Below are 25162 nucleotides of genomic sequence, written 5' to 3' on the forward strand. Positions count from 1 at the left end.
CATTACGCGCATTTTATTTTTTTTGAAGAAAATCATGGTACAACAATTTTTGAAGAAAATCTTGTCACGGATGGAGTGTGGAAAGGAGCGGGGCGACCAAGTGCAGCTTGGACCAGGGTTTATTGGAGGAACTCAAAACACAGACTTGGTAAACTAATTGTGATAAATAACTGGAACATCACTCAAATATTGGTGATCCCGTTGAGAGTCTCACATATTTCTTCGCTATCGAGTTTGCTACTGCATGCGCAGTGATACTGACCGGCAGAATAACATCCGGTTGTTCCCAAAGATGATCTTCTTTCTGAAATAATTTTACGTTTACGGACTTAAGTAACCCGGCTGGGTCATACCAAAGACTATAAAAATGGGACCCATTGCCTCCCTGCTTGGCACTCAGCATTAAGGGTTGGAATTGGGGGGTTAGATCACCAAATGATTCCCGAGCGCGGCGCCGCTGCTGCTCACTGCTCCCCTCTCCCCCAAGGGATGGATCAAAATCACACGGGGATGGGTCAAATGCAGAGGACAAATTTCACCTCACCCAGATGCGTGTGTGACGATCATTGGGACTTTAAAAAAAATAAATAAATAAATAAATAAATAAAAGTCCAAATTTGGGTGCGTATTATACATGGGTACAGGCTTTTTTCCAGCATTGACATGCCATTTTTAGGGTGCGTATTATACATGGGGGCGCATTATACATGGAAAAAACGGTACTTTCTTTAGTGAGTTCGTCTTTGGCTTGAGTTGGAATATTATCCTGAGACTTGATGGTAATTTTATATTGGTCTGTAAATGAGATTTGACATTTATTTACGGGTTGCATTACCACTGGCATTGTTTCCAAAATAAAGTCTTGGAAATAAATATAAAATGGGTGTACAATGTCAAATATATATTTTTGTAACGTCAAAGCAGTGATCAGTATAGAAACAAATAAGAACAAAAGTTGGAAAAATATCACTTGCCATTGTTTTGATGTTGCCGTGAAATGAAAAAAACAGCCACCAGAAATGTCGGTCCCGTCGTTTGTCGATATCTGCCCCGTAACTACCCTGCTATATAAAATGGATGAATGGTATTTGTACTGCATCTAAATAATAAACACAAAAAAACAACACAGTCCCACAGAACTGTTTTAATTGTTTTATTGGCATCAGCAAAATTGACAAGCATGCATTTTGTCCGGCAAACATTTTCACCTCCCGCTGCGTTGCTCATGTAAATCACAAAACAGGTGTTCAGTGCCAAATAATCCCGTTTCGCCGTCTAACTGCAACGTGTGTTAGCAACCGCTAGCTATGCAGAAACGCACCTTGTTGTCATTTTTAATGTATTACACCCACAAATTAGTCTTAGAAGAAAATATGCGCATCTTAACTATATGTTAACAACCCCTCCTTCAAAAAACCCTGAAAGATGGACATGAAGGTGACAAATGCCTTGTTAGAGTGCTACATGATGCTAACAGTTGAAAGTAGTCGCGGTTTGGCACTGGTGAGCGGTTAGCCGATCGGGAAGACGTTCAACAGAGAGCAGTTAGAGAATGAAAGAGCGGATGCGCTAATGGCGCTATTAGGACGGAAAACTACCACGACCGTGTTTGTCATGCAAATAGGAAGCCAAGCTCACCTTGACTGGTTTTGCTTTCGTGTGGCAGCAGCAGCAAAACCAGGAGACATAGTACCACACACAAAACTTTGTCCACGACTGAGCCAAACATTTGAGAGACTAACATTTTTTTTTTTTCTAGTGCAACTGTAGAAATGTGATTAAATGCTGAACTTTGATCTCGTCCATTCGAATCATCACTCTTCCTCAAAACCAAGCGTGACAAATGATTCCCTCTAAGCTCGCAAATCGGGCCCACATTAAAGGAGGCTCAAGATTTCTTCCCATTTCCTCGATATGCAGCTTACTAGAATGCCCTTTGTTCCCCAAAACTAGGACAATTAAGTACACAAGAGGAACAAATAAGGCAAACTAGTAGAACAAGCACAGGCCTGGAGCTGGATATAAAGCAAATGGAAGAGAAGCTAAAACGGCTTCCCGTACGCATCACTAACCTCACGCAAATGTTCTTCTCTCTCCTTCAATAATACATGAGCCGCCATGAACCCGAGCAGAGTTTAAGCCGAAAACAGGCGCTGGGAGGAGGACGAGCAGGCAAGGGGGAAAAAAAACAACGACAAAAAAATAAACAGCCGAGACAAGTGAAAGCTGCCGTGATGCGAGAGGTCAGGACGGTGAAAAGGGTGGGGGATTGTTTTTTTTCTTTTTTTTGTACGCTCCCGTCTGCCATCTCATCAACATTCTCAAGTCCATATTCATCCATTTTGACGGGCGAAGCTCAGTAGAAGAAGTATACTGCCAATGACGCAGAGAGAAGAGAAGTCATTAGTCTAATGGTCCCCCGCAATATATCACAAATGCTCAAGCAAACAAAAATGAAAACATAAAACACTTTCTTTTAATACGCTTGTCAGACGCAACATTCGCTACACACACTTTTAGTTAACGTATACTGCTGTTGTCAAATTACGGGAATTTTCAAAGTTGGATACCTTCCTTTGGAATTAGCAAAATAGCTTTAAACAAATCAGGACTAAAACGTGAATTTACGAATTTAAAATAATGGTGAAAATTACTTATCTCATTTCTACAACTACTACATGCTATTACCTAGCAAGCTAGTAGCTATGCCTAAACCAGGCTTATATAATTGTTTTTATTTTATTTTTAAATATATTAGTTTTATGAATGTAAACTGTATTTCCAATAGTTGTTTTTTAGTTTTGAAAAAACAAAAACACTCATTTTTATTTGATATAATTTTTCAATTTTTGTTTTAGTAATTCATCCATTTTGTTTTAGGAATTCATCCATTTTCTGTACCACTTGTCCCCACGGGGGTCGCGGGCGTGCTGGAGCCTATCCCAGCAGTCATCAGGCAGTAGGCGGGGGACACCCTGAACCGATTGCCAGCCAATCGCAGGGCACACAGACACAAACAACCATCCCCACTCACACCTATGGGCAATTTGGTGTGCTCAATCAGCCTATCAAGAATGTTTCTGGGGTGTGGGAGGAAACTGGAGTGTCTGGAGTAAACCCACACAGGCACGGGCAGAACATGCAAAGTCCACACAGGGAGGGCCAGAGGTGGAATCGAACCTGCACCCACTGAACTCTGAGGCGGACATGTGCTCCACCGTGCCACTTCGTTTTAGTAATTGTATTAAATTTGATTATTTATAGTAAACTTGTCTTCTACCCCATAAATGCATCTTCCCTACGTGCCACAATTTACAGAAGAGCATCATTATCTGAAGTCCCAAGGGAGGAGGTTCCTCACGTGTACTCACAGAATATTATCCCCACCACGATGACACCAATGATGCCCATCATTATCATCATCTGAAAGGAGGAGAAGATAAGACATCAGCGGTGAGAGTCGAGCTTCTTGAGGAGCCCCCGCTCGTGTACCCACCTTGCAGTTCTTCCACCAATACTTGTTCTTCAGCTTGGCCGCGCAGCTTTCAAACTGTGACGCCCCAGCTTGAAGGGCGTCCGCTCGGTCGTCCAGCTCGGAGAGCTTCTGGTCCCTTTCCAGAACCTTGTCCACATTCACCCTCATGATGTCCACCACCTGACAGTCCGGGACGGGAAAACATTTTTGGAAACTCAGGAGTTACGTTTTTTTTTTTTTTTTTTTCCATGTACCTCCTCGACTTGGGCCTGCGTCTGCTGTAGCCTGCGGTTGCTGGAGGTGTTGGGAGGACCTGGGGGCCCACCTCCCGGGGCTCCCTCTGCACCGGGGGCTCCCGGAGCGCCTGGGGCTGCGGCATCTGGGGCAGACCTGTGTGGACCCACATGTGCAAATAAACTCGTGGAAGAGAAGACGGAATAATGATTTGGCACAAATATGCCACAAAGCACAACATGAAGATCCTCAGCTCACTAAAGTGTAGTTCTTTGGCACCAAGATGGCGGCAAAGCACGACAGGAAGCTCCGACCCAGTTCAGCATGATTCCTTGGAACCGAGATGCCACAAGATGGCGACAAAGCACTAAATGATCTTTAATTCATGTCAACGTATTTCTTTTGCTACAAGATAGCGCCAAAGTATGACTTGAGTTTTTGACCGTGCTTTAGCAAACAAACAAAGAGATAGGTCTTCTATACGTCCTAGATTGTGCAGGTGCACCTTATATTAAAGCCGGTACCTTCATGTTGGTCCACACTTCAAATTGTTAATTATTTAACTCAATTATTCAGAACATTTTATTGTACAAGGATGCCGAAAGTATAGATATAAGACATTCTTTTATTTGTCCCACTCGAGAAAATTCTCAAAGTGACTACAGCAAGCAATAAATCCATCCCAATCTGCAGAACCACTCACATGTTCTATGCAGCTGTTTGCGCTGACTCAGCGGAGTAGGAGGAGAAGCGAGAGGAGGAGGCACAAGGAGGTTCCAAAGTCTTAACAATGAAGTGAAACCGTGACAAAACAAAGAATCAGGCGGAAAACAACAACAAAAACAGAAAAAGTTTGTCCAAAAAAATCATCAAAGTGTCGCAGTGCAGCAACCCCCCCACAAAAGCAGCCGAGTCAGCAAAGAGAAGTGAGCTGAGTGATGCTGCGTAGTTCTCCTCAGCATCCAGCTCTTCCTTCCCAAAAAAAGAAGCAAAAAGCTCGGCTCGGTGCTCGAATTTCCAGTGTAGAAGCTGTTGAGGTCGATTCCTAATGTTTTCCTTCCTTCTCGCGCTTCTCTGCGCCTGCGTGATGCGCGTGGCTGCTGCTGCTGCTGCTGCAGTAATGCGTCGAGTTCCTCTCCCACCTTTCCCCACTTGGACTCGGAGCCACAGTGCGGTACTACCCCCGCTCAACGCCGCCGCCCCCCCCCTTCTCTGCCCCTCCTCCACCTGCACACTTTGCAGTACTGCAGTCCTGGTTCGGTGGGGGTGAGGGAAGGGGGGGGGGCAAGCGGACGTCACTGCAGTGCGTGGATGCCCACGGAGCGTTGACTCAACTCTTTTCCCTCTGATAGATGGACTTCCATGTCAATGTAAACATATGTTTGTATGTAGTGTACAGGGGGTTCTCGCTTTACGACATTTCGAGGTTACGTCACGATCCCTCGTTGACATGTATGGCGAGATCAATCCGCGGCAACTAAACAAAGAAACGTGTTTTACATTAAGAAAATACAAAAATCAAACAAGAAATATTATTGTGTATACAAACGTAAAGACGATAATTTAATAGGATGTATAACAATTTTCTGCGTCATGATCAATTCGTGGCAGATGCTTCTGCTATGTGCAACTTGGCCACTGGGGGGCAGTATACTACTGTCATGCAAAACAAATGAATACCGTACTCTCAACTACTGTAAGTATTAGTCAGCTTTCATTGAGGGTAAAGAATATTTTCCCGTAGGAAGAGCAAAAAATGTGGGAAATGGGAAAAATGTGACGACTTTGTGTTGAATGCGCTCAGCTACAGAAACAGTTTCGATCAGTAAACTATCTCACAGCCCAACTTGAAGACCTCAAAAATGTTCATAGTTGCCACAAGATGAAGCCAAAGGGCACTTATGTTGAGGTATTATCGCACTTGTATGAAATCAGTTTTTTCCCTCCAACTTTCAAACCTCTCTGAATTTTGAACCCCAAGAAAGTGTACAATACCTGTGTACCAAATTGCCAAGAAAAAAGTAACACGCACAAGAAATGACTACTTGTCAACACGTGTTTATTTATATGCATAGGACTTTGAAAAAAACTAAATACACAACCCGCCCGGACGCCTTTGTGATGTTACCGATGTTTGCCAGTGCGATTGAAGCGTTTGTAGAGGAAGCGGATCCTCTTTTCCAAGTTGTGTCTTTCGAGAGTCATCATTCTGTCTCCCACCATCCTCTTCTTCCTGATGAGTCGCTGCAGCTCGTTGCCCTTGAAGCCCTTCAGCCAACAGGGCGCCAGGATCAGGTCTTTGGGGTGCGCTTTGAAATCTCCTGAATACACACCCAAAATCACAGCGGGGAGCCAAGAAAAAGTCATGGTAAGGTAGACTTTGCATTGAAACATGTTTATCCAACATACTTACCTAAGATTCCTATGTTGTCATATACTCCAAACATGCTCCTTTTCTCATTCCACCTGTCCACGACCTTGGGCTTGGGGATGGCGTGCATCCTGATGTGTCGGGACGTACCTGACCATGTCAAGAGAGAAGTGTCAAGAAATTAGGAAACATGTCATGGCAGCATAAACAACCGACCGCTGTGCTGTTCTTACCACTGGAGAAGTTCCAAGCTGTGTCAAGCAGAGCCCGCGCCGTCCGACAGAAGGAAGCTCCAGCTCGAAGCATCCCTCCGACAGCAAACATGGTTTCTGTGGTAACCGCAAAAATCATCGATTGAGAACTCGGGATAGTTTGTCTTTCTACTCGCTTTATACAGTGACCCTCTATGTTAGCTTGAGCTAGCACACAACACAACCGTTTGCTCTTCGTAGTAGTACACGCGTGTCACGCCGAAAGAAGCGGTTACCTGTTTTCGGTCGCTCTCAGTTGAATATGTTGTTGAATATGTTGTTGCTACGAATATTAGGGTTAAGAATGTAATAAGTAAAGGTTGAGGCTTGGGAAAACTACGTTATTGACACTTTAGCATTCTGAGCAAGGGAGCAGCCATCTTCACGCGCTGTCCCACACTGCATTGCGCTCGCTGGTAGTGTTGGCTCCTGAATGAACGATTCGTTCAAAAGAACGAATCTTTTCAGTGAACGAGAGTGAACGAATTCGTTCTTTTTTCAGTTCATATGACTTGCGCATTGAAGCTGGTGCCACCTCGCCGTGAAACAAAACGAAGAAGAAAATAACGTAACTTCCCGTTCACGAACGAACGAGTGAATTGTATTTCCCGTTCACCAACTGAACGGAATCGTTAGTGAACGAGTTAGTGAGTGAGTGATTTGCATTTCCAGTTCATCGCGAGAACGGATCAGTGAGGGAACGAATCTTGACTTTCCCGTTCGCGAACGAGTCAATGGGTGAACTGCCCTCCTTCCCGTGCATCAACGGATCAGTCAGCGTCTCCCTCCTAGCGTGAACTATGTAAACCAGAATGTAGATTTACGATTTGCTAAGGAAAGAAAGAACCACTCACTGAAACACCACTTATTTTATGCACGTTTTCTCCAAGCTAACTTTATTGCATGAAGTTATGCAAAAACGGGGAGATTATGCTTCTCGTTGGGTAATGTTTATTTTATAACACTTATAGTAGTTTTTAAATAACGTGTATGCATATATACGCCTAAATATTGTTATCCAATATATCTACTGCAATTTCATATTAGATTGCTGGTTTGAAATTTACTTTTATTATTATTATTATTATTTAATAAACATTTATGTTAAAACTTGTCTGGTGTTTTTATTATTTCACTTTCCGTAAAGCTTTGACCATGATTTTTCCCTAATGAATTGGCCTGTTATTAGAACACCTGAAAATGGCGGTGTACCTAATGGAGTGTCCGAGTGACGTCACAGATCAAACAGCCAATCAGAAAGTGGGGGTGAGGGCGGGTGTGGCACTTTTCACTTTCTTTTAAGCTTTGACCATGATGTTTCCCTAATGAATTGGCCTGTTATTAGGAACACCTGAAAATGGCGGTGTACCTAATGGAGTGTCCGAGTGACGTCACAGATCAAACAGCCAATCAGAAAGTGGGGGTGAGGGCGGGTGTGGCACTTTTCACTTTCATTTAAGCTTTGACCATGATGTTTCCCTAATGAATTGGCCTGTTATTAGGAACACCTGAAAATGGCGGTGTACCTAATGGAGTGTCCGAGTGACGTCACAGATCAAACAGCCAATCAGAAAGTGGGGGTGAGGGCGGGTGTGGCACTTTTCACTTTCATTTAAGCTTTGACCATGATGTTTCCCTAATGAATTGGCCTGTTATTAGGAACACCTGAAAATGGCGGTGTACCTAATGGAGTGTCCGAGTGACGTCACAGATCAAACAGCCAATCAGAAAGTGGGGGTGAGGGCGGGTGTGGCACTTTTCACTTTCAATTAAGCTTTGGCCATGATTTTTCCCTAATGAAGTGGCCTGTTATTAGGTACACCTGAAAATGGCGGTGTACCTAATGGAGTGTCCGAGTGACGTCACAGATCAAACAGCCAATCAGAAAGTGGGGGTGAGGGCGGGTGTGGCACTTTTCATTTTCCGTGAAGCTTTGACCATTTTTCCCTAATGAAGTGACCTGTGATTAGGTACACCTGAAAATGGCGGTGACCTAATAGTGTGTCCGAAAGACGTCATAGATCAAACAGCCAATCAGAAAGTGGGGGTGAGGGCGGGGAGGGGGGCGAATCGTTGAACGATTCGTTTGAACGAATCTTTTGAGTGAACTGATTCTAAAGATTCCTTTCACTTAAAAGAACTGGAATGCATATCACTACTCGCTGGTGGACTACCGTAATGCACGTTGCAAAGAGAAATGCATTTCTGATCAATATTATGATGAAGCAACCTTTAAATTAAATAAAGGGGATAGACGAAAAAAATAGAATAAAACAAAAAATGCAGGGGTTAAAGCTGTGCTTTTATATCCGTCTGCATATATTTGAATGTGTATTTGTATGGGTCTCCCGACTTGAAGGTTGTGGGTTCATTCCCCACTCCTGGTGACCATGTTGAAGTGCCCTATGTCTGTACTTTTATATCGATTGCATTTATTTGTATGTATTTTTATGTTATTTATGAATTTAAAATGTTCAATTTGCTATGCTAGCAAAGTTCGCACACGCAGATATTTGCTTAGAAATAAATATAAATCTTATTCTCTAATTTGATTTCCAGTGGTTCGACAGATTGGCTGTGGTTGTGTTTGTCTCTCAACTTGAAGGTTGTTGGGTCGACTCTCACTCCTGGTGACAATGGTTGTGTGGCTCAGTGGTGTTTGTCTTCCAACATGAAGGTTGAGGGTTCAATACCCACCCCTGGTGACCATGTTGAATTATCCTAAATTTGTGCTTGTTTCTTCTTTTCCACCATGCAGAGAAAAAGACATTTTCAGTCCGCCGCATTGGGAGAGAAAACTTGCCAAGAAGCACTTGTGGCACTTATCTTGCATTCGGACACCTTTTGGTCATCATTGCGTTCTTCCTCTTAAGCGATAAAGGCAATAACAGATGCTTTTTGTGTTGACTTAATTTATTGCACAACAAAAACTGGAAAACCCCGACTGTGACTAACAGTAGGAAAATACAAAAACCTGAATTGTATTTACATAACGACAGCACATGCGCGCTACATGTGCGACCTACAGAAATAAGTTACGTGTATGTGATGATGACGTGTGTTCACACTCGACTGCAAAAGTTGTCTTGCTGCTCAGAAATATCCCAGAGCGTCAAAGACTGATTGATGTCCTCCATGAGTCCATCGACTCCCACGTTCACGAAGTCCACCGCCTCCTCGTCCTCGTCGAAGCACCAGCCGGGCCAGTCCACGTTGGTGCCATTTGCAAAAAGGGGACTGCGTGACACAAAGAGAAACTTTTACTTTGACATGACTAAAAATCAAAATGTATTCATCCTTCCTCCATGCTGGTTAATTGATTGATTCTTGCGTTATTCCTACCACTTGCCCCAACACTCGTGACAAAAATGGCAACTCGCTTCAAGTGATCAGTCAGCACAAATCCAATCTTCAAGCCAATCATAAATCCGATTGTCACCTACTCAGGAAGGTGTGGTCAAGACGTGTTTCTCACCTGTCCATCCTGTCGTTCCCGTCGCCATCCACCAGCTGCTCCCTCCATCCTCGACTCACCGTGAGGACTCTGTGCCTCTGCAGCTGCACTTCTTCCTCCCACTCGCCGTCTCTGTCGCTCGCAGACGTGGAGATCAGAGGAGATGCGAGCGCCTTCAAAGGGATGTTTTTGTCGCTCTTTGCCGTTTGCCTGTCCCTCGCTCGCCCTTTAGCTCTCTGCAGAAGATTCAGCGGAGACGTGGTGGAAGATCTGTCCGGAGAGTGAACCCTGTCTTGACTCGTCGACATGTTAGGTATGGACACGCTCCTCTCGGCTTTCATTTTGGGCTTCCTGTACTGAGGGCTCAGTTCAGATTCCGAAAAGATCTCGGCGTCCAGCGACACTCTGGGCTCGTTATTCCAAAATGTCCATCGCGTGGGCTTCAGGGCGCCCAGCTTTAGCACGATGTGAGGATTGGAGCTCTTTGTATTGGCGCTGCAGTCAGAGTCTGAGTTGGAGGAAGACCACGCCGGTCCTGAACTATCCACCAGGTCGATTGCTTGAAGGACATTGTCTGTCCTCCTCTGTCCTAACATGGGAGCTTTTGAGAAGGCTTTGTTCTCGGCATGTGACGGCGTGCCTCCAGGCTTGTGGTTTTTCCCTGTGGAATAATTCACAGGTTTAGAATTGACGATCCTGCCATTCCCGGGTAACACGCCACCCCTCCGCGTTTGGTCGAGAACTGGCCATGAGTTGGTTTCATGCGTTGGGTAGTCAACATCGGGATACCCGCCCGGAACCAGAATACTCGGTCTGGCGTTGACGCTCACGTTGATTTTAGGAACAGACTGATCGGGAGCTTTCCAAGCATTTTTTGAAGACTGGCTCAACGTGTCGTCTGGATGGGTCTCGCGTTCTTTTCCTCCTCCTTTCCAGCCATTCTCTTTGATTGCAAATTTTTGAGGCAAGATTTCAAAGCCATGGTTGGGTTTTCCCGAAGCATCTTGAGATGCATGAGTGCCATTTGACAATTGAGGTAGTCCGCGTTTGAAATCGTCTTCTAAAATAAACGCACGGGTCCCGTCGACCGCGGCAGGGCTTTTTTCCGCCTCTGATTGTCTTCTCTCGGCCTCCCTCATGGTCCTTAGGTCCATCTGGCAACATGATGCAGAAAACTATGAGTCATTTCGTCCAAAAAAGTTGCCAGGAGGTAACGTCCAAGCACTAATTTTCTCGCATGATCTCATAACCACAATCTTATGACGTCAGCCGATTCGGTCTACCTTTGCCTGGTGAATGGCGGACACCCAAGTGGAGCAGCTTTCTGAGGTGCTGGCTGTAAAGATGTAAGCGTTGACGGGACACCAAAGCTCCCCCACCTCTACCAGGAGAAAGGAACCTGTGAGAGAGAAAGGAGCGTCTTGGTGTGTCGTGAATTTGTGTGCAGATTTGCTAACCGGACTCACAGTTGTCCTTCAGCACAATGCAGTACGTTCTGTCCAGGGCCAGCGGAGGCCGAACCACCTTCAGGCGTTCTGCTTTCTTCTGCACTTTGGTCATGAGAAGCACGTCGGAGAACAGAAGAGCCACCACCTCCAGCTGAGTCGTGAGCAGGCATGAGAACGTTGTTTGAAGAAAAAAAAAAGCGGTTGTGGGACAGTACAAATATACATCTCCCCACTATGTTGGAAAGAAAGACAAAGCGGGTGCTCACCTTGCTGTCTTTCCTGCCACGGACCTTCAAGTTCTCCTCCAAGAGAAGCTTGCGGACGACTTCTTGACCGACGCCAACGATGGGGCACGTCAGGTCAAACTGGCAGATGTCGCGCACATGCTGCACAAGTTTTGCCAATATCATTCCCACTCAACAGAATCAAGAGATAGCTAGCTAGCTTGCTAGCCTCGGTTGCAGGAAAAGTTGATAAATATTGCGACCTTCAATGGCTCACCTCTATTGGCCATTTTGTTAGTGTAATTAGTGAATATCAAGCAATTTGAACTACAGAAACGGTTGAATAATTAATAATATAATATTAGTATTTTTGTATTGTTTACCTGAATGTTTTGTTTGTCCGTGGACCAATATAATATAATACATATATATATATATATATATATATATATATAATATGTAATATGTCTTGTCACCGTGGGATAGTAGGAAACGCAATTTCGATCTCTTTGTGTGTCTTGACGTGTGAAGAAATTGACAATAAATCAGACTTTGACTTAGTAATAATAATAATAATTAATAATAATAATCCAGACCACCAATTTTGACTTGTTAGCCCTGTCCTATTAAAAAAAAAAAAATTACATTAATTCTGATAAAATCTTCACAACTTTTGACTCTTTTATTCATTTTCGCAACAATACCTTGTCAATTTCCTCGTTGATTCCCTCCATCTCGTAGCCCTCCAGCCTCTGAGCAGAGATGGTGAGTGACACCTCCTCGTCCCTCAGCCTCAGGTATTCGTTGACGTTCTCCAGAAACGCGTTGACGCTGCATAACTGAAAGAGATTTTCCCGCTTTGGAGGGAGACTTGTGGCGCTCCAACGAGCAGACGTTGACATTCCTCACCATGCTCCGTAGGCTGCGCTGCGCTTCAGGCTCCTGGGTGGTCTTGAGCACTGCCTTGAGAAGAAGGGCGTACTTGGTGATCCTCTGGTGGGGTTTGGCCTGCATGTCCCCAAGACGCATTCGTGCGCACTGCGGGTGAGTCTCCACCCACTGCTTGCCGAGCGCAATTTGGAACCGATTAAAAACATTTCACAAAGCAAGAAGAGCTTGTCAAAAAAAGCCCACCTGCACATATGTGAGAAAATGTAGGTTGCTCTCCATTTGTTGACGCGCAAACTCAAAGGTGGTTTCCTCCTCGGCGCAGTAATGGCAGTATGCTGAGAAGCGCTCGCGGAACTGCAAGCGGACAACAGTCAATCAATTTGCGCCTTGCGTGCTTGCCGGATACGGCATGAAGAGCCAAGGCCTACCTGGAGGCACCCCGCCTCCAAGCCCCTCGGGTTAAAAGGTTTGCCCGTGGAACGGACTTCCTCCAACATGGGATAAATCACTTCCTGCCAGAAGAGCTGGTGTGCACTGATGATGGAAGGAAGGTTGGAGAAGAGGTCCTCGGGGGTCACCTGTCAGACACAAGCAATTATAGACATTACGGTGAATAAACCGTCATCCAAGTATAGCTAATGTGAGGAGGTTTGTCACCTCCGTCTGTCGTGCGAGTGACATTTTCTACTTTCTGAGTGGAAACATGATTTACATTTTGCACAGCAGAATATTTCCATTCAGCTTCAGCCATCACCCGCCAATGTGGGGCAATGAAGCGGAAAAAAAAAAAAAGTGGTGGCCTAGAAAACGACTGGACTGACCTCCTGGAGGAAGCCACGATGGTGCAGGTTGACCAGCGCCGCGATCACCAACTGTGAGAAGCGTTGTGGGAAAGTCATCAATGCCTTTTGTAATTGGATAGAAAAGCACTGGCGGCGTCTTACGTCTTTGATGATAATAAGCCTGTTGATGTAGTTGAGCTCGGTGAGCACAAACTCCCACATGGCTTCCTGCTGGTGCTTCTGCAACCGAGGCATGATCTGGCAAAAATAAGAAATATTATTTTCTGTCCTACATTTGATATGTTCCACTTGGTTTTTTGCTTACAGAGTGTGAGTTGACAATATCCGTCCAATTCTTCTCCAGCATGCTTCCGCGGCTCTCCTCCCTCCATCTCCACTTCAGGCTGACGGGCACACCGAAGGTCTCCAGCTCCTGCTTCAACACGTCCAGCTGACTCCTTTCCTGAACGAACCGGGAATGGACAAAAGCAGAAAAGAATGACGTAACTGATTTCTATTGTTTCTATATCACACAAGCGTGTGCAGACTTTTTATATCCACTTTGTTTTTGTTTTTCAGCACATGACAGTACCTCGGCTGTAAGGTTCCTGTCAGACACTCCCTGGTTGAAGAAAACTTGTTTGAGCGCAGCTCTGGGTTTGGCTGCCGTTGACGCTCCCTTTGTCACCGTCGAGTAGTTGCTCACAACTTTTTGTCTCGTCCGCATCTAGAATAAAATGAAGAGCAACAAGAATGTTGATGTCAATACTGAAACTGGATTATGTGGTCATGTGGCACTTTGGAACGCTCGTCCAAGTCGAAGAAACGTTCGAGTCAAACTATAATGCATTACAAATGTTCTAGAATGAGAATGACATGGCTCTTCCTTTTTGTTCCTTTGACAGACATGTCATCTTGTCTTTCTGGCAGAATAGTTGGCAGCTTGCCCTGTTTCTCATGTTAAGCGTTTGTCCTCTTGGGAGCGTAATACTTTTGAAAGAATTTACCTCTAGGCATCAATAAGAATCTCACATTGCGTGTCTTTTAAAACAAGCATTTACCTGATGGCCCAAGGTGTAGAACTTGACTTTGTCCGGTGACACTTTATGGTAAGACCTGTGGCCAGCCGGGGTCTCTGTTTGGAAGTCGGACTCACTCAGGTCCACGTCAGTGAAGTCACGTGACTGCATCGAAGCTACCTCCATTGCTGACGGGTGACTCATCTGATGTTTAATTCCTCTGCGGGAAGGGAAAGTGAAACTATTATCGCCTTGCATTTGGGGGCCCCGGCAGACGGCTGACCCATATCAATGACTACACAATTTGTAATGGCAAAGTTGTCGTTGGTCTCAACATGCCACTGTGATTTACAATAAAAAGAAATAATATCTACACTTAAGTATTTCATTTAGCTTCACATGTAATTGCTCAGACTAGTTGCATGTTACGACAGAGGTCTGATGTGATGACTTAAATATTGAACATGCCCCAATATAATAGGGCACGGGTGTACCTATTGTAGCCGACAAGTAAAGTGTTGCCCGGAGACAAACAAAAACAAACGGCAGGCATTGAAACTAGCATGTCAACTTTCACCCTATTGTGGAATTTAAAATCAACCCAACAACGTTCACCAATGAGACGTTTTTTCTTCAGCATTCGCTTATGAAAACAGAGAGCAAATATTGTATCCAGAAAAGACAGATGTATCCCCTCTAATCCAAACAGAAACTTCATCACACTATCTTTTCAAAATAGATTTACGCCATGAGCAGCTTCCTGGTATGGAATCGTTTGAGGCAGCAAATGATTAACACGAATCCAACCCAGTGACACCACGACTGTGAAGTCAAACACCTTCTTATGCGACAACACCGACAAGAACGTATGAAAAACAATCTTTACCTGAGTGTGCACGGCGGTATCCATTTTGTGTCCGACGCTCATCTTGGGTCAGTGCTGGTCCTCCCCCGGCCGGCTGGATCCGTCCCGGCGTTCCTCCTTCACTTGTGTGGATTTCACCTGCGCTTACTTCTGCCTTCTCGCAACTGGCCCGACGGGAACGACTGGATTGTGGCGGCCCGCAAATCACTTCTTAGCTTCACTCATGTCTCGTGCTCCGTAACCGATGACGGGTTGGAGTTCAACGTCAAGAACGTCTCGTCGACAAATGACGGAAAATGATTTTCTGTCTCTGTGTGTTGGTGCTACACTGCACTGCTGGCAATTAAGTGACCAGAGGCGTAGCCAAGCCGGGGCGAGCCGGGGCGGCGCCCCGGTTAGGACTCCCTGCGCCCCGGTTGAAAAAAATCGAGCTTTTTCGATTCTTCATTTTCATGCCGTTTTTTTCTTTCGGTCTTGCGCGAATGTGCTTGCGCTATTCTATGTGCGCGATGTTATCCATTCACCGTTTGCCTCCCGGACCCGGATGTTGTTTTAGCGATCAGCGAACGGCGTGGGTGATGTTCGATTTTTTTTCCTGTGGGCGTGCGCCCCTACTGGAAAAATTCCTGGCTACGCCTCTGTAAGTGACCAAGTACAAATGTTTGGATCATGTAGATTTAACAGATTATTCCGGTATGTACTTAAGTATTTAACACATGCAGACAGACAATATAACGATACAGTCATATTTTCTTTATGTTCCGCGTGTACACCAGAAGGATTAATCATCATCACCACGATTAATCATATGATTCACAAACGGATACATTATTTACAATCTATTCAATCACATTGCTATGTTCAGTAAAAAGTGTCATGTGCTATTTCCCTCGACAAAAAAAAAAGAACATGATTTATGTAGTACGCATGGATATTTATTGGAAAATGTACTACTCAGAACAAAGTAGTTGTTTTTCTTAAAAAAATAAAATTATATTTCCTATTTCAGAAAACAGATAAGAGAAGCCTACTTCGTAATGGTCAAATTCAGCTTGTAACTTTGTTCAACTGTTGTGAATTTTTATTCTGGTATCATGCAATGTATATCTCACTAGTAAGCCTAAGTGTGAACGGGTCATGTTCGGGTCAGGTTCGTGTGGGATTGTTTGGGGCTTGGTCCAGGAGTGTAGGCTCATTGGCACCAGACACATCTGGTTTCCATTAACAACTGCTAAGATAGGGAGGCTGACTGGGGGGTCATAGATCATCCAACAGCCCCGTGTGCGCGCATCCGAGTGAAGGGAAGCGCGGGGGTATAAGTTTTAGGGCGAGAGTAGACAAGGGGGACTCGACATCTTGGCTAGGGCGCGAGACACTTCTCTCTGACATCGGTTGAATAAAATCTTTCCCCAATCAGCCGTGTGACTGAAGTTTTCCTTCCCCAAGCCAGCCACTTTTTCACCGTTTGTTTGGAAGACCAGCCGACCATCGAAGAGAATTCACCACACAACCTTCACAGATACAATACAATATATATTGCTTACACAATAATCTTGATATCATAAACTATCAAGAATATTTTTAATCTGCTCTGCTCTGGGATTAGTTGTTGGAAAAACCTCCTTCAAAAAGTTAGAAAAAAATAATCAAATCACTGTATGTACACAGTGCATGCACGACGCAACACGTTGAGTCCAGCAATACCACCAGAAGGCCGCTAGGTGGTAGTGACGTCCTGCAGACACCACCACCCATTTCCCTATCCATGACACTAATGCAGGGGTGTCAAACTCGTTTTTGTCGCAGGCCGCATTGTAGTCGGTTTCCCTCGGAGGGCCATTATGACTGTTAACGTCTTCTATATACATACAGTATAGCAATATATCTATTTTTAAAAAAGTGAAGACAATTTGTGATTTTAGTAATGACACAAAGTTGATGCCAAATTTGCCTTTGCGGGCCACTTAAAATAATGTGGCGGGCCGTATCTGGCCCCCGGGCCTTGAGTTTGACACATATGCTGTAATGGTTACTGATTTTTATATAAGTAAATGTTTAATTCTATTTTAGCATTGAACATCATAGTTTAACACACAGAAAAGTCTGCATGTCATAACTTGTTATAAAATTAAAGGAAATATTGATCAACATTAACGTCTCCATGTAGGAATGTTGACGGGTGACGTGCCTGTGGATCAAAGTGAGCTAATCAAGCCCTCAATCTTCAGCACTCCTCAAAAATGTTAATAACACTTATTAATTCACCTTTTATTTACGCAACCACAGAGCCGCAGTTGTTCTTCGACGTTCTTCGCACATTGCTGTCATTTCATTATGTCCAGAATTATAAAGCACAAAGTGTGTGACTAATAAACTTGCCATGTTACTAGGGCAAAAGGCAGGCTGAGACTGACTAGTAAGATGAGTTGCAACAAGGTGCGGCCCTTCGCCAATTCCGTTGAGTAAAGGCGTTGGAGGAGAGTAGGGAGGCGGAATGAAAAGGGCGAGTGTGTCAAAGTTCCTCATTTTTATTACTTCCAAAAAGTATGAAATATTCAGCGAAGTTTCAGGATCAACCTAAAATGGGCTCTAACTTTTACAGAAGAACTTTTATATTTTTACTAAACCTCAGAATGCTGTTCAAGATGCATCAGAGACACCTTGACACTGGAAGGATCACAGAATGACAAAGAGGTAGCTGTCCTTAGAAATCTAAAACAACAAAAACCTCCTTGGTAAAAACAACACTAAGTAGTACAGAAATAGTAAAACATTAAACAGTTCAAAAGTTGTCCCAAGTAAATTCACCAAAACATACATACATTTCAGGTCCATCCTGAAATGTCTTCCGAATGCCTCTTTTAAAATATCCAAACATTCATTCATCACGTGTAGCATAAGTGCAAGCCGTACAATGGAATCAGTCCAATATGGAATGACTAAAAGGTTTCCCAAAAACTACCCAGTGTTCTATTCAGAAGAATTTCATAAAAAGGTGAAATGGGGCTTCCCACTCAAAACAGAAAACAGCTAGCTTAAGCAGAGCAAGACCCTCAGGAATAAATATTTGTTGTAGAGTAGCACCAAAATTAGCTTTGATTCGAGCAGACATTTTTGAGGCCTCAAACAAAATATCCATCCTCTCCCCATGTTAAAAACAACATCCCGAGTTTGTAATTAGACTTTTTAATTAGTGTGGCTGATTTTAGGTTACCTTTCGATCTCCGTTTCACAATTTTATCTTCTATTTGCTAATTTATTTGTTTTTACATTATTTATATATTTTATATGTTCGGGCTTCTGCTGTTTTATGCTTGTCGTCTGCCAATGCATGGACATGGTAATAAAAATACTTTTTTCCTACAAGACATCAGCAAAAAACAAAAAAAAACCCACAAACTAAAACCAATCAAAACACTTTTTTTTTTTTTTTTTAAATCCCCCCATGGCCCTAAGCAACAGCTTATTTTGCTTATGGACTCCAGCTACTTGGTTTCAAATCTAGTGTTCTCCCTTTAAAAGTGAAATCTTCATCCTGACAAAAGAACACATTGCAAAAGCATTGTTGAAATAATTAAACTTATTGAGGTGAAAATGATCTGTTTTTGTATGGGAAAATACCTCAACATCTTCTAATAATCTCTTTATGCGATGATGTGATAAGGAAGAAAAACACCTTTAGTAGAAAAATAAACCCCCAAATCTGTACCTTTATGCCTCAAACAGATTTGAAAATGAGTTAGGCAGGGGCTGCAGGAACATTTCTGAAAGAACGGGGCAAAGAAAAGCATAAGTTCAGGTAATTTTGGTTGTTTTTTCTTTTCATTATACTGCAAATCTGTCCCTAAAAAGGGACGAGATAATCACTATTTCAGTATATACTTTTTGGCGACATTTTTGTTCGGGAGTGTGAACCGCAAGCATTCCTAAAATATGTATTTACAACATTACCACGACTTCAGTGTCAATTCCTCACAGACTCTTGGCGGCAAGCTCGGTCCTTTATTTCTGTACATATTTCTGTTCCCCCTTTCGGCAGGTGGCAGCTTCACATCGGCCGGGGCAGGTTAGTTACTTTTAATCCTGCAAACGTCCGCAACCATTTGATCTCTCGGGAGTTTCAAGTGTGGATGAAAGGGAGACACCACAAAGGTTGTCTTGATCCACGTGCAAGAACTATCCATTTGGGAATGCTCTCAGTCTGTCCTTGAGGTCCCCATAGAGAACAATACTCTGATTCAGGTGTGTGCGTGATGCCACTTGGCACGCGTCCGAGATTTAGTGAATGGTGTACTTTGTCTCCAGCTTCTCTGCCACCCCTCCGAGGTGCATCTGTCTCAGTTTGAGCAAAAGCTCCTGTAGCAAAGCAGAGTGCAACATTCCGCCCCGACCTCCTCCGCCGCCGCCGGAAGGCTGCGAGCCCATTTCCGTCCAGGCTTTCAGCATCTGGTAGTGAGCCTCCTTGCTGGCGCGGTAGTCCAGCTCGGCCCGCTCGATGACTGTCTCGGTCACGCCGAGGGAACGCACCAGCTGCTTGACCTGCGTGACGGGAACCAAGTCGAGCAGGGTGTAGATGAGGTCGTGGGCTGTGGAGAGGTACGCAAAAAACGATTAAGAAAGAGGGTCATCGAGTCTCAGCCACGGCTGCACAATTAATCCAATTTTAATTGTGATACTAATTTTGGCAGCCATGTAGTCTGCAATATTACATTATATTTAGAAATGGAACTTTGGACATCTTAAACTGAGAACCTGTGGACAAACTCCCGAAAGTTCAATTCTTAGATTGACTCCTGGCTCTTTGTATGTCCAAACACTCACTCTTGATCTCCAGCGGGACACAGTCGGGGAGTTTGCTCTCAGGACAACCAATCACTGGTCTGACAAATACTTCCTCATTCTGACACAGGACCTACAATGTAATAGGACGACATAGTGTTAATGGCACTCTATGTGCTGCACACACGTGACACAGTTAACGTACCTCAGACAACTCTGGCGACGTCTCTGATATTTGGGACGGCGATTTGTGTGCTGATTTTTTGGTCAAGCGCTTGGTGGCCATGTAAATGATGAGCAGCATCAACAGCGTCATGGCCACAACCACCACTCCGGTCAGGATCTGAACAATGTATGCTTTTCCACTCTCCTCAGAATCTACGGAGACACAAGAAGGAGCGCTTGTGAAACACTGGAGCCCCAACAAGACTCACACAGGGGTTCAATTTCTGATTGTAATACTGCATGAAGACATTGCTTCATTATGGCAACAGACGGTCACATCTTTAGACTAATAAAAGTAAATAAATCAATTAGAAGCATCCCTGTCATATTTAATCAAATGGATAAAAAGCATTCTCATAATCTGGTAGGGTTTTTTTGTGCTTACCCCCTGAATTGTGGGAAGGAAGCGACTTGCAGAGATGTTTGCAATCGGCTGCGCAACTGTGGAAAGACACACAGAGGAAGTGTGGTTTTAAAGTACAGTAACAAGTAGCACACGTAAAGACATGCTAAGTTCTGCTTTAAGTTTTGAACTCTAAAATCAATTGAAAATGTTTTTCATAACAATTTAAAACATCGCACAAACACAGGAATATTGAATTGTTTTTCCTGGTCACAGTACCCTTGTTGATAGGTAGAGTTTAGAGGGCAAAATGATAACTGCCCCGTAGGCCAATGAAAAGACAGGCATTAGCAAGCCACTCCCACCAGGCTGCTTTGCGAAACCACCGTACAGGGAGTGGCATTCCGAAAACAATACGAGTTTGTTTAGGTACATTCGATTAATAAACTGCTTTCATTGTACTCTGTAATGAATACAAAAAAAAAAGAAAAAAAAACACCACCTAATGCAATTAAAGCATTTTGGGTGACACTGAGTGTGTACAACTGAACACTTGAGCCAAAATGTCAGTAACTAAATTTGGAATGGAATGGCTTCTCTTTTCTCCTGCTGATGATGGAAAAAGTTTCAGTTTACATAACCACTTCCCCGTAGCAGTCTCGGCCTTGAAGGAATAAACGATGTGCCAGGCCTCAGACACACAGACGCGCGCACACACACACAGACACACACACAGACACACACACAGACACACACACACACACACACACACACACACACACACACACACACACACACACACACACACACACACACACACACACACACACACACACACACACACACACAGACACACACACAGACACACACACACACACACACACACACACACACCTCTTGCATGGCTCGCACTTCCTCTTCACTCTATAGAAGTTCTCTTTGCACTCGCAGACAGTATTCCTCTCCGCCGTACCTGCAAGCGATCATTCATCTTTAGAAAAGCGTACAATCAACCGCATCCACGCTATTAGAAAGAATCCGCGTATCATTTTCTTCTTTCCATTTTCAATTGGCAATTAAATTTCCAAAAATTCAAAAGGGACTCAAAGTTTATGAAATTTACTTCAAATGCTACTAGTGCTCGTCTCGTGACATCACCTGTTCATTTATTGCTTATATTCCCTAATTTTCAGAATTTTTGATAAATGAAACATGATTGACATTTAAGGAACTATCTTGAGGTGAGTTGAGGAGCTTTATTGAGATAAAAAGTGTGTTTTGTCGCCATCTTGTGGCATCTACAGATAATTAATTATAAGCCTTTGTGGGGGTCCAAAAAGTAGTGTTGATTTCCTTTTTGGAGACTTTTACAGAATATGAAATGACATCATGTCAATTACCGGCACCATTGCGTTATTGGCGGCAGGGCGTGGTAAACTTTACTGACTTTCCAAACTTTCATTAAACTAACAGTGTTATGAAAAGCTGACACGCCCTCTGCTAATTAGTGGAAGGGCACTTATTTATTTTAATTGTTCTACATCCCTGCTATACATAGATCATTATTTGTGAGTTTATAAATAATAAATAAAAATAAAACATTTCCAATGGCACACCTTAGAAAGTCAACTAAACACATCTAATTGGGGGAAACTGAAATTGTGAAAAATCAGGCAAGACAAAGAAAAAAAGGTTAAAAACGGAACGAGCGGATGACAAATAGATGTGAAAGACTCACATTTTTGGACTTCCCTCTCATCCGAGCCGCACAGCGTGCACTTAAGGCACTCGGTGGTCTCCGAGTCGATGGCGAAGATGTAGAAGCCGTCCTCGCAGCCGCACTGCGTGTTTCGGTCCGCTTTGCATTTGGAGACTTCCACTTCATGCTTCTTCTCTGTGGGAACACAAATTTCGTATGAGCACTCAAGCGCAACAAATGAGTGTCAAGTCAGAATTCAGTCGGGTATTTTTTTTTCCACCTTCCACTCATGCACTGGATTGATCAATGATATGTGGAATCAATCAAAAAAGCCTTTCATTCATGTCGATTTTGAAGCTACTGTGCGCGACTGCGAAGAAGTGGTAGTTTCCTTACTGTTGCAGGATTTGCATGGCATGCATTTGGGGTAGAAGTTCATTGTGTCCGAATACTGGTCAGGAGGACATTGCGTGCAGTTAGTCCTCTTCCCCTCGCCCCGGCACTTTTCCACGAGTTTGAAACCTGTGCAACAGAAGCGATGATTTCGATTCGGACATAGATTTACTCATGAAACCTTTTGAGAAAAAATGCAGTTTGTGTATTTAATTTACCAGCTGGACACTTGTTGCAGCAAATCCCATTTTCAAGATAGTCTCCGTAGGGACACTCCCTCTCCCTGCTAGTGGGAATCAGTGTCGACGTGGGTGTGAATACACACTGTGAAACAAAGCAGACGACGCTGGTGAGACCACATTCTGATGCGCTTAATTTGCTCTGTGTGAAAATACAAAAAAATGTGACTCGTTTGGACTGAAATGCTAAAAGAGGTGCTGACCGCCAACAGCAGGAGGACGCCAAGGGTGGCCATGTTGCTATGCCTGCAGGCCCGCCTTGACCTTCCTACACTTCACCAAAGTCCATCGGAGACGATGAAGCTGTGAACAAAACCAGTGGCATTAAAAAATACGTTTCTCAGAATGTTCTGATTCATATCAAGCAGAAAATACGATGCGTGGATTGAAGAGAATGTCAATTATCTAAACACCTGACGATTCCACTAGCTTAAAGCTAACATATAATGTGAAGTGCCATAGACAGGCTAATGGAAATTAGCAGAGATGCTATGGTAATTTTAAAACTTTTAAACAATGACTCCTTTAACACCCACGGAGAAAAGACGTATACAAACAGATCATACAATTTTATCTAATCAAAGTCCGTTAGCTTGATGCTAACATAGAATGCCAAACACCATGAACTGGCTAATGTAAAGTATCATCGATTTGCTGCCACTGATTGCAAAAAGCCAATTTTTGCATGATATGTTCAGAGTCTGGCAATTCTCTTTTGTGTTGACAGCAAACAAAAGCAGATGCCTACGGAAGAGGATTAGGGCCAGTGAGAAAAAAAACCGAGGGGTGACAGGATTCTGAGAATAAAGTCAGAATTCTGACTTCTGAGAAAAAAGTCAGAACCCTGTCACCCCTCTTTTTTTTTTTTTTCTTCACTGGCCCTAATCCTCTTCCGTAGATGCCAAACCACTAAGAGTTGAAAACAACTAATATATGAAGCGTATGTATCCTCGAGTATTGTGGCTAGCAAGAGATGCTGAAGTCAAACACAAGAATAGCAGACAGATAACAAACATCTAACCACTGAGAGTATTAAAACTATAGTTTTAATTATAACTAGTAAGACGTCAATAAAGTAGTGGCAACAGGAGCTCAGATCATTCCATTCTGTAGGCCTTCTCCATTCAAAAGCAAAATGCCACCAATATAAATTGAGGAATAAATGCCCAATTTTCCATATTGTATTTCAATTTTCACATTTCAACAAATGAGCGTGATGCGCACTTTACGGTTTAGGTCAAAACGAAGTCCAAATAAAAAAAGGTACTATATGTAACAAAGGCAAGGATAATTAAGTTGACTGGAGAAGAAACTCAGGTTGGGCTGGTTCGAAAAATGTCACACATGCATGAAACCTTTAAAAGGCGTTACACTTGGCAACTGCTGGATTGTTCCTACCTGTGACATTTTCAAACTACTTTGGATTTTTTAACACCTAGGAGAACATTAGCCAGTTAAAAATGTTAACCCAAAGAGATCGTCACAACCATATTAAAAGTACCAAAAGACAAATTATGATTTGGTTTTAAAAGCCTGTTAGTTACTTACTACCTTCATAGCATGAAAGCTATTTCTCCCTTTTTAGACAACCGAACAAGCCAGAGATGAGCCAAAAGAGCACCCCAAATTAAATATTTTCAAATCAGGACAACCTGAAATAGTATATCACGTCAATTTACCGTATTTTATTTTTTACTTGTCTCCATTAAATGAGGTGGATGAGATGTTACTCCAAAGACAAGAGGACGGTTCATCGAGAAATTACTCGGGCGTGAAAACACAATATGGTGTCGTAATACGCGCAACAGGACGTTTATTATGAGATTATAGATTATGAGTAATTAAACGCACGAATCCTTCGATAAATTCGAGGGTAACTGAAAACGAGACCTTGTAGTGACTCGGCTTGTCACTTACGTCGGTTTCCGGCTGAGCGTCGCCCACCTGAACGAAGACGTGAGGCTCAGTGCGTAAACTTTCACTTGCGTTCGTCACCGGACCCGGACAGCAAGCGCGGCGAGTGGCCACTTTCAAGAAACCGGCCAGCTCCAATTCCACCCGCGTTGTAGTTGCGTTTAGAGATAAACAATCCAATGAGGTGAAACCTGCGGCAAAGAGCACACGACGAGCGGAGGAGGCGGTCTTAAACGGGAACTAGTTGAGTCACGCTACCATTTCAAGGAACCCTTCGTTGGGCATTTAACCCTATCCAACCAACGGATTGACGGACGGATTAGATTAGAATCTAATTAGATGATAGATAGATAGATAGATAGATAGATAGATAGATAGATAGATAGATAGATAGATAGATAGATAGATAGATAGATAGAAATAGCCCACAGATAATTTTATTTAAAAACTGAGCATTGTTATGACACATGAGACAACGTGTCTTCACGGTGTGCATAAGCGTTTTCTCTTCAGTACACATGCACTGTACTCAAAACAGCCACATTGTCATCGATGT

At 43.5% G+C, this 25162-nt stretch overlaps 4 protein-coding genes across 7 annotated transcripts; all 4 read right to left on the reverse strand.

Annotated features, from left to right (window-relative positions):
* Positions 1–1138: 1138 nt before the first annotated feature.
* Positions 1139–4874, reverse strand: LOC119135670 (vesicle-associated membrane protein 1-like). Its single transcript, XM_037273455.1, has 5 exons — positions 4413–4874; positions 3730–3865; positions 3497–3655; positions 3372–3423; positions 1139–2373 (listed from the first exon to the last, which is right to left on the reverse strand). Coding segments are annotated over exons 1-5 (366 nt in total). The 5' UTR covers positions 4415–4874; the 3' UTR covers positions 1139–2356.
* Positions 4875–5751: 877 nt separating this feature from the next.
* Positions 5752–6750, reverse strand: mrpl51 (mitochondrial ribosomal protein L51). 2 transcript variants are annotated; one of them, XM_037273451.1, is made up of 4 exons: positions 6568–6750; positions 6314–6409; positions 6123–6230; positions 5752–6030 (listed from the first exon to the last, which is right to left on the reverse strand). In XM_037273451.1, exons 2-4 carry the CDS (start codon positions 6402–6404, stop codon positions 5834–5836), a joined length of 396 nt encoding a protein of 131 aa, XP_037129346.1. In that variant the 5' UTR covers positions 6405–6409; positions 6568–6750; the 3' UTR covers positions 5752–5833. The 2 variants fall into 2 exon arrangements, with proteins under 2 accessions (XP_037129346.1, XP_037129345.1); XM_037273450.1 differs by having other exon boundaries at positions 6123–6233; positions 6317–6409; positions 6568–6749.
* A 2473-nt stretch (positions 6751–9223) lies between these two features.
* On the reverse strand, positions 9224–14382 carry plekhg6 (pleckstrin homology domain containing, family G (with RhoGef domain) member 6). Of its 2 annotated transcripts, none has more exons than XM_037273188.1 (14): positions 14192–14382; positions 13723–13857; positions 13456–13593; positions 13293–13388; positions 13170–13220; positions 12777–12926; positions 12592–12702; positions 12367–12516; positions 12162–12296; positions 11500–11619; positions 11252–11384; positions 11069–11184; positions 9807–10939; positions 9224–9568 (listed from the first exon to the last, which is right to left on the reverse strand). In XM_037273188.1, exons 1-14 carry the CDS (start codon positions 14351–14353, stop codon positions 9394–9396), a joined length of 2805 nt encoding a protein of 934 aa, XP_037129083.1. In that variant the 5' UTR covers positions 14354–14382; the 3' UTR covers positions 9224–9393. The 2 variants fall into 2 exon arrangements, with proteins under 2 accessions (XP_037129083.1, XP_037129082.1); XM_037273187.1 differs by having other exon boundaries at positions 12367–12519.
* Positions 14383–17519: 3137 nt separating this feature from the next.
* tnfrsf1a (tumor necrosis factor receptor superfamily, member 1a) lies at positions 17520–24828 on the reverse strand. Of its 2 annotated transcripts, none has more exons than XM_037273362.1 (10): positions 24637–24828; positions 22896–22995; positions 22672–22777; positions 22457–22582; positions 22100–22255; positions 21256–21334; positions 20404–20459; positions 19999–20171; positions 19836–19926; positions 17520–19600 (listed from the first exon to the last, which is right to left on the reverse strand). In XM_037273362.1, the coding sequence occupies exons 2-10, from the start codon at positions 22926–22928 to the stop codon at positions 19293–19295; spliced, it is 1128 nt and encodes a 375-aa protein (XP_037129257.1). In that variant the 5' UTR covers positions 22929–22995; positions 24637–24828; the 3' UTR covers positions 17520–19292. The 2 variants fall into 2 exon arrangements, with proteins under 2 accessions (XP_037129257.1, XP_037129258.1); XM_037273363.1 differs by having other exon boundaries at positions 24610–24828.
* Positions 24829–25162: the final 334 nt, after the last annotated feature.

This window comes from Syngnathus acus, chromosome 16 (assembly GCF_901709675.1).
Source record: "Syngnathus acus chromosome 16, fSynAcu1.2, whole genome shotgun sequence".
Taxonomy (NCBI): Eukaryota; Metazoa; Chordata; class Actinopteri; order Syngnathiformes; family Syngnathidae; genus Syngnathus; species Syngnathus acus.

Excerpts from the sequence above, each read along its gene's own strand:
- LOC119135670 (XM_037273455.1), bottom strand. Across the intron at positions 3,656-3,729 it reads CGCAGGCCCAAGTCGAGGAG|GTGGTGGACATCATGAGGGT; the intron begins GTACATGGAAAA and ends CCGGACTGTCAG. Across the intron at positions 3,424-3,496 it reads ATTGGTGGAAGAACTGCAAG|ATGATGATAATGATGGGCAT; the intron begins GTGGGTACACGA and ends TCCTCCTTTCAG.
- mrpl51 (XM_037273451.1), bottom strand. The coding sequence starts at position 6,404 with ATGTTTGCTGTCGGAGGGATGCTTCGAGCTGGAGCTTCCTTCTGTCGG. Across the intron at positions 6,231-6,313 it reads AGCTTGGAACTTCTCCAGTG|GTACGTCCCGACACATCAGG; the intron begins GTAAGAACAGCA and ends TGACATGGTCAG. Across the intron at positions 6,031-6,122 it reads TGACAACATAGGAATCTTAG|GAGATTTCAAAGCGCACCCC; the intron begins GTAAGTATGTTG and ends GTGTGTATTCAG.
- plekhg6 (XM_037273187.1), bottom strand. The coding sequence starts at position 14,353 with ATGAGTCACCCGTCAGCAATGGAGGTAGCTTCGATGCAGTCACGTGAC. Across the intron at positions 12,520-12,591 it reads ATTTTCTCACATATGTGCAG|CAGTGGGTGGAGACTCACCC; the intron begins GTGGGCTTTTTT and ends GCGCTCGGCAAG. Across the intron at positions 11,385-11,499 it reads GTGGCAGGAAAGACAGCAAG|CTGGAGGTGGTGGCTCTTCT; the intron begins GTGAGCACCCGC and ends CTCACGACTCAG.
- tnfrsf1a (XM_037273362.1), bottom strand. The coding sequence starts at position 22,928 with ATGGCCACCCTTGGCGTCCTCCTGCTGTTGGCG. Across the intron at positions 22,256-22,456 it reads GCCATGCAAATCCTGCAACA|AGAAGAAGCATGAAGTGGAA; the intron begins GTAAGGAAACTA and ends GTGTTCCCACAG. Across the intron at positions 20,460-21,255 it reads AAGTGCGAGCCATGCAAGAG|TTGCGCAGCCGATTGCAAAC; the intron begins GTGTGTGTGTGT and ends GTCTTTCCACAG.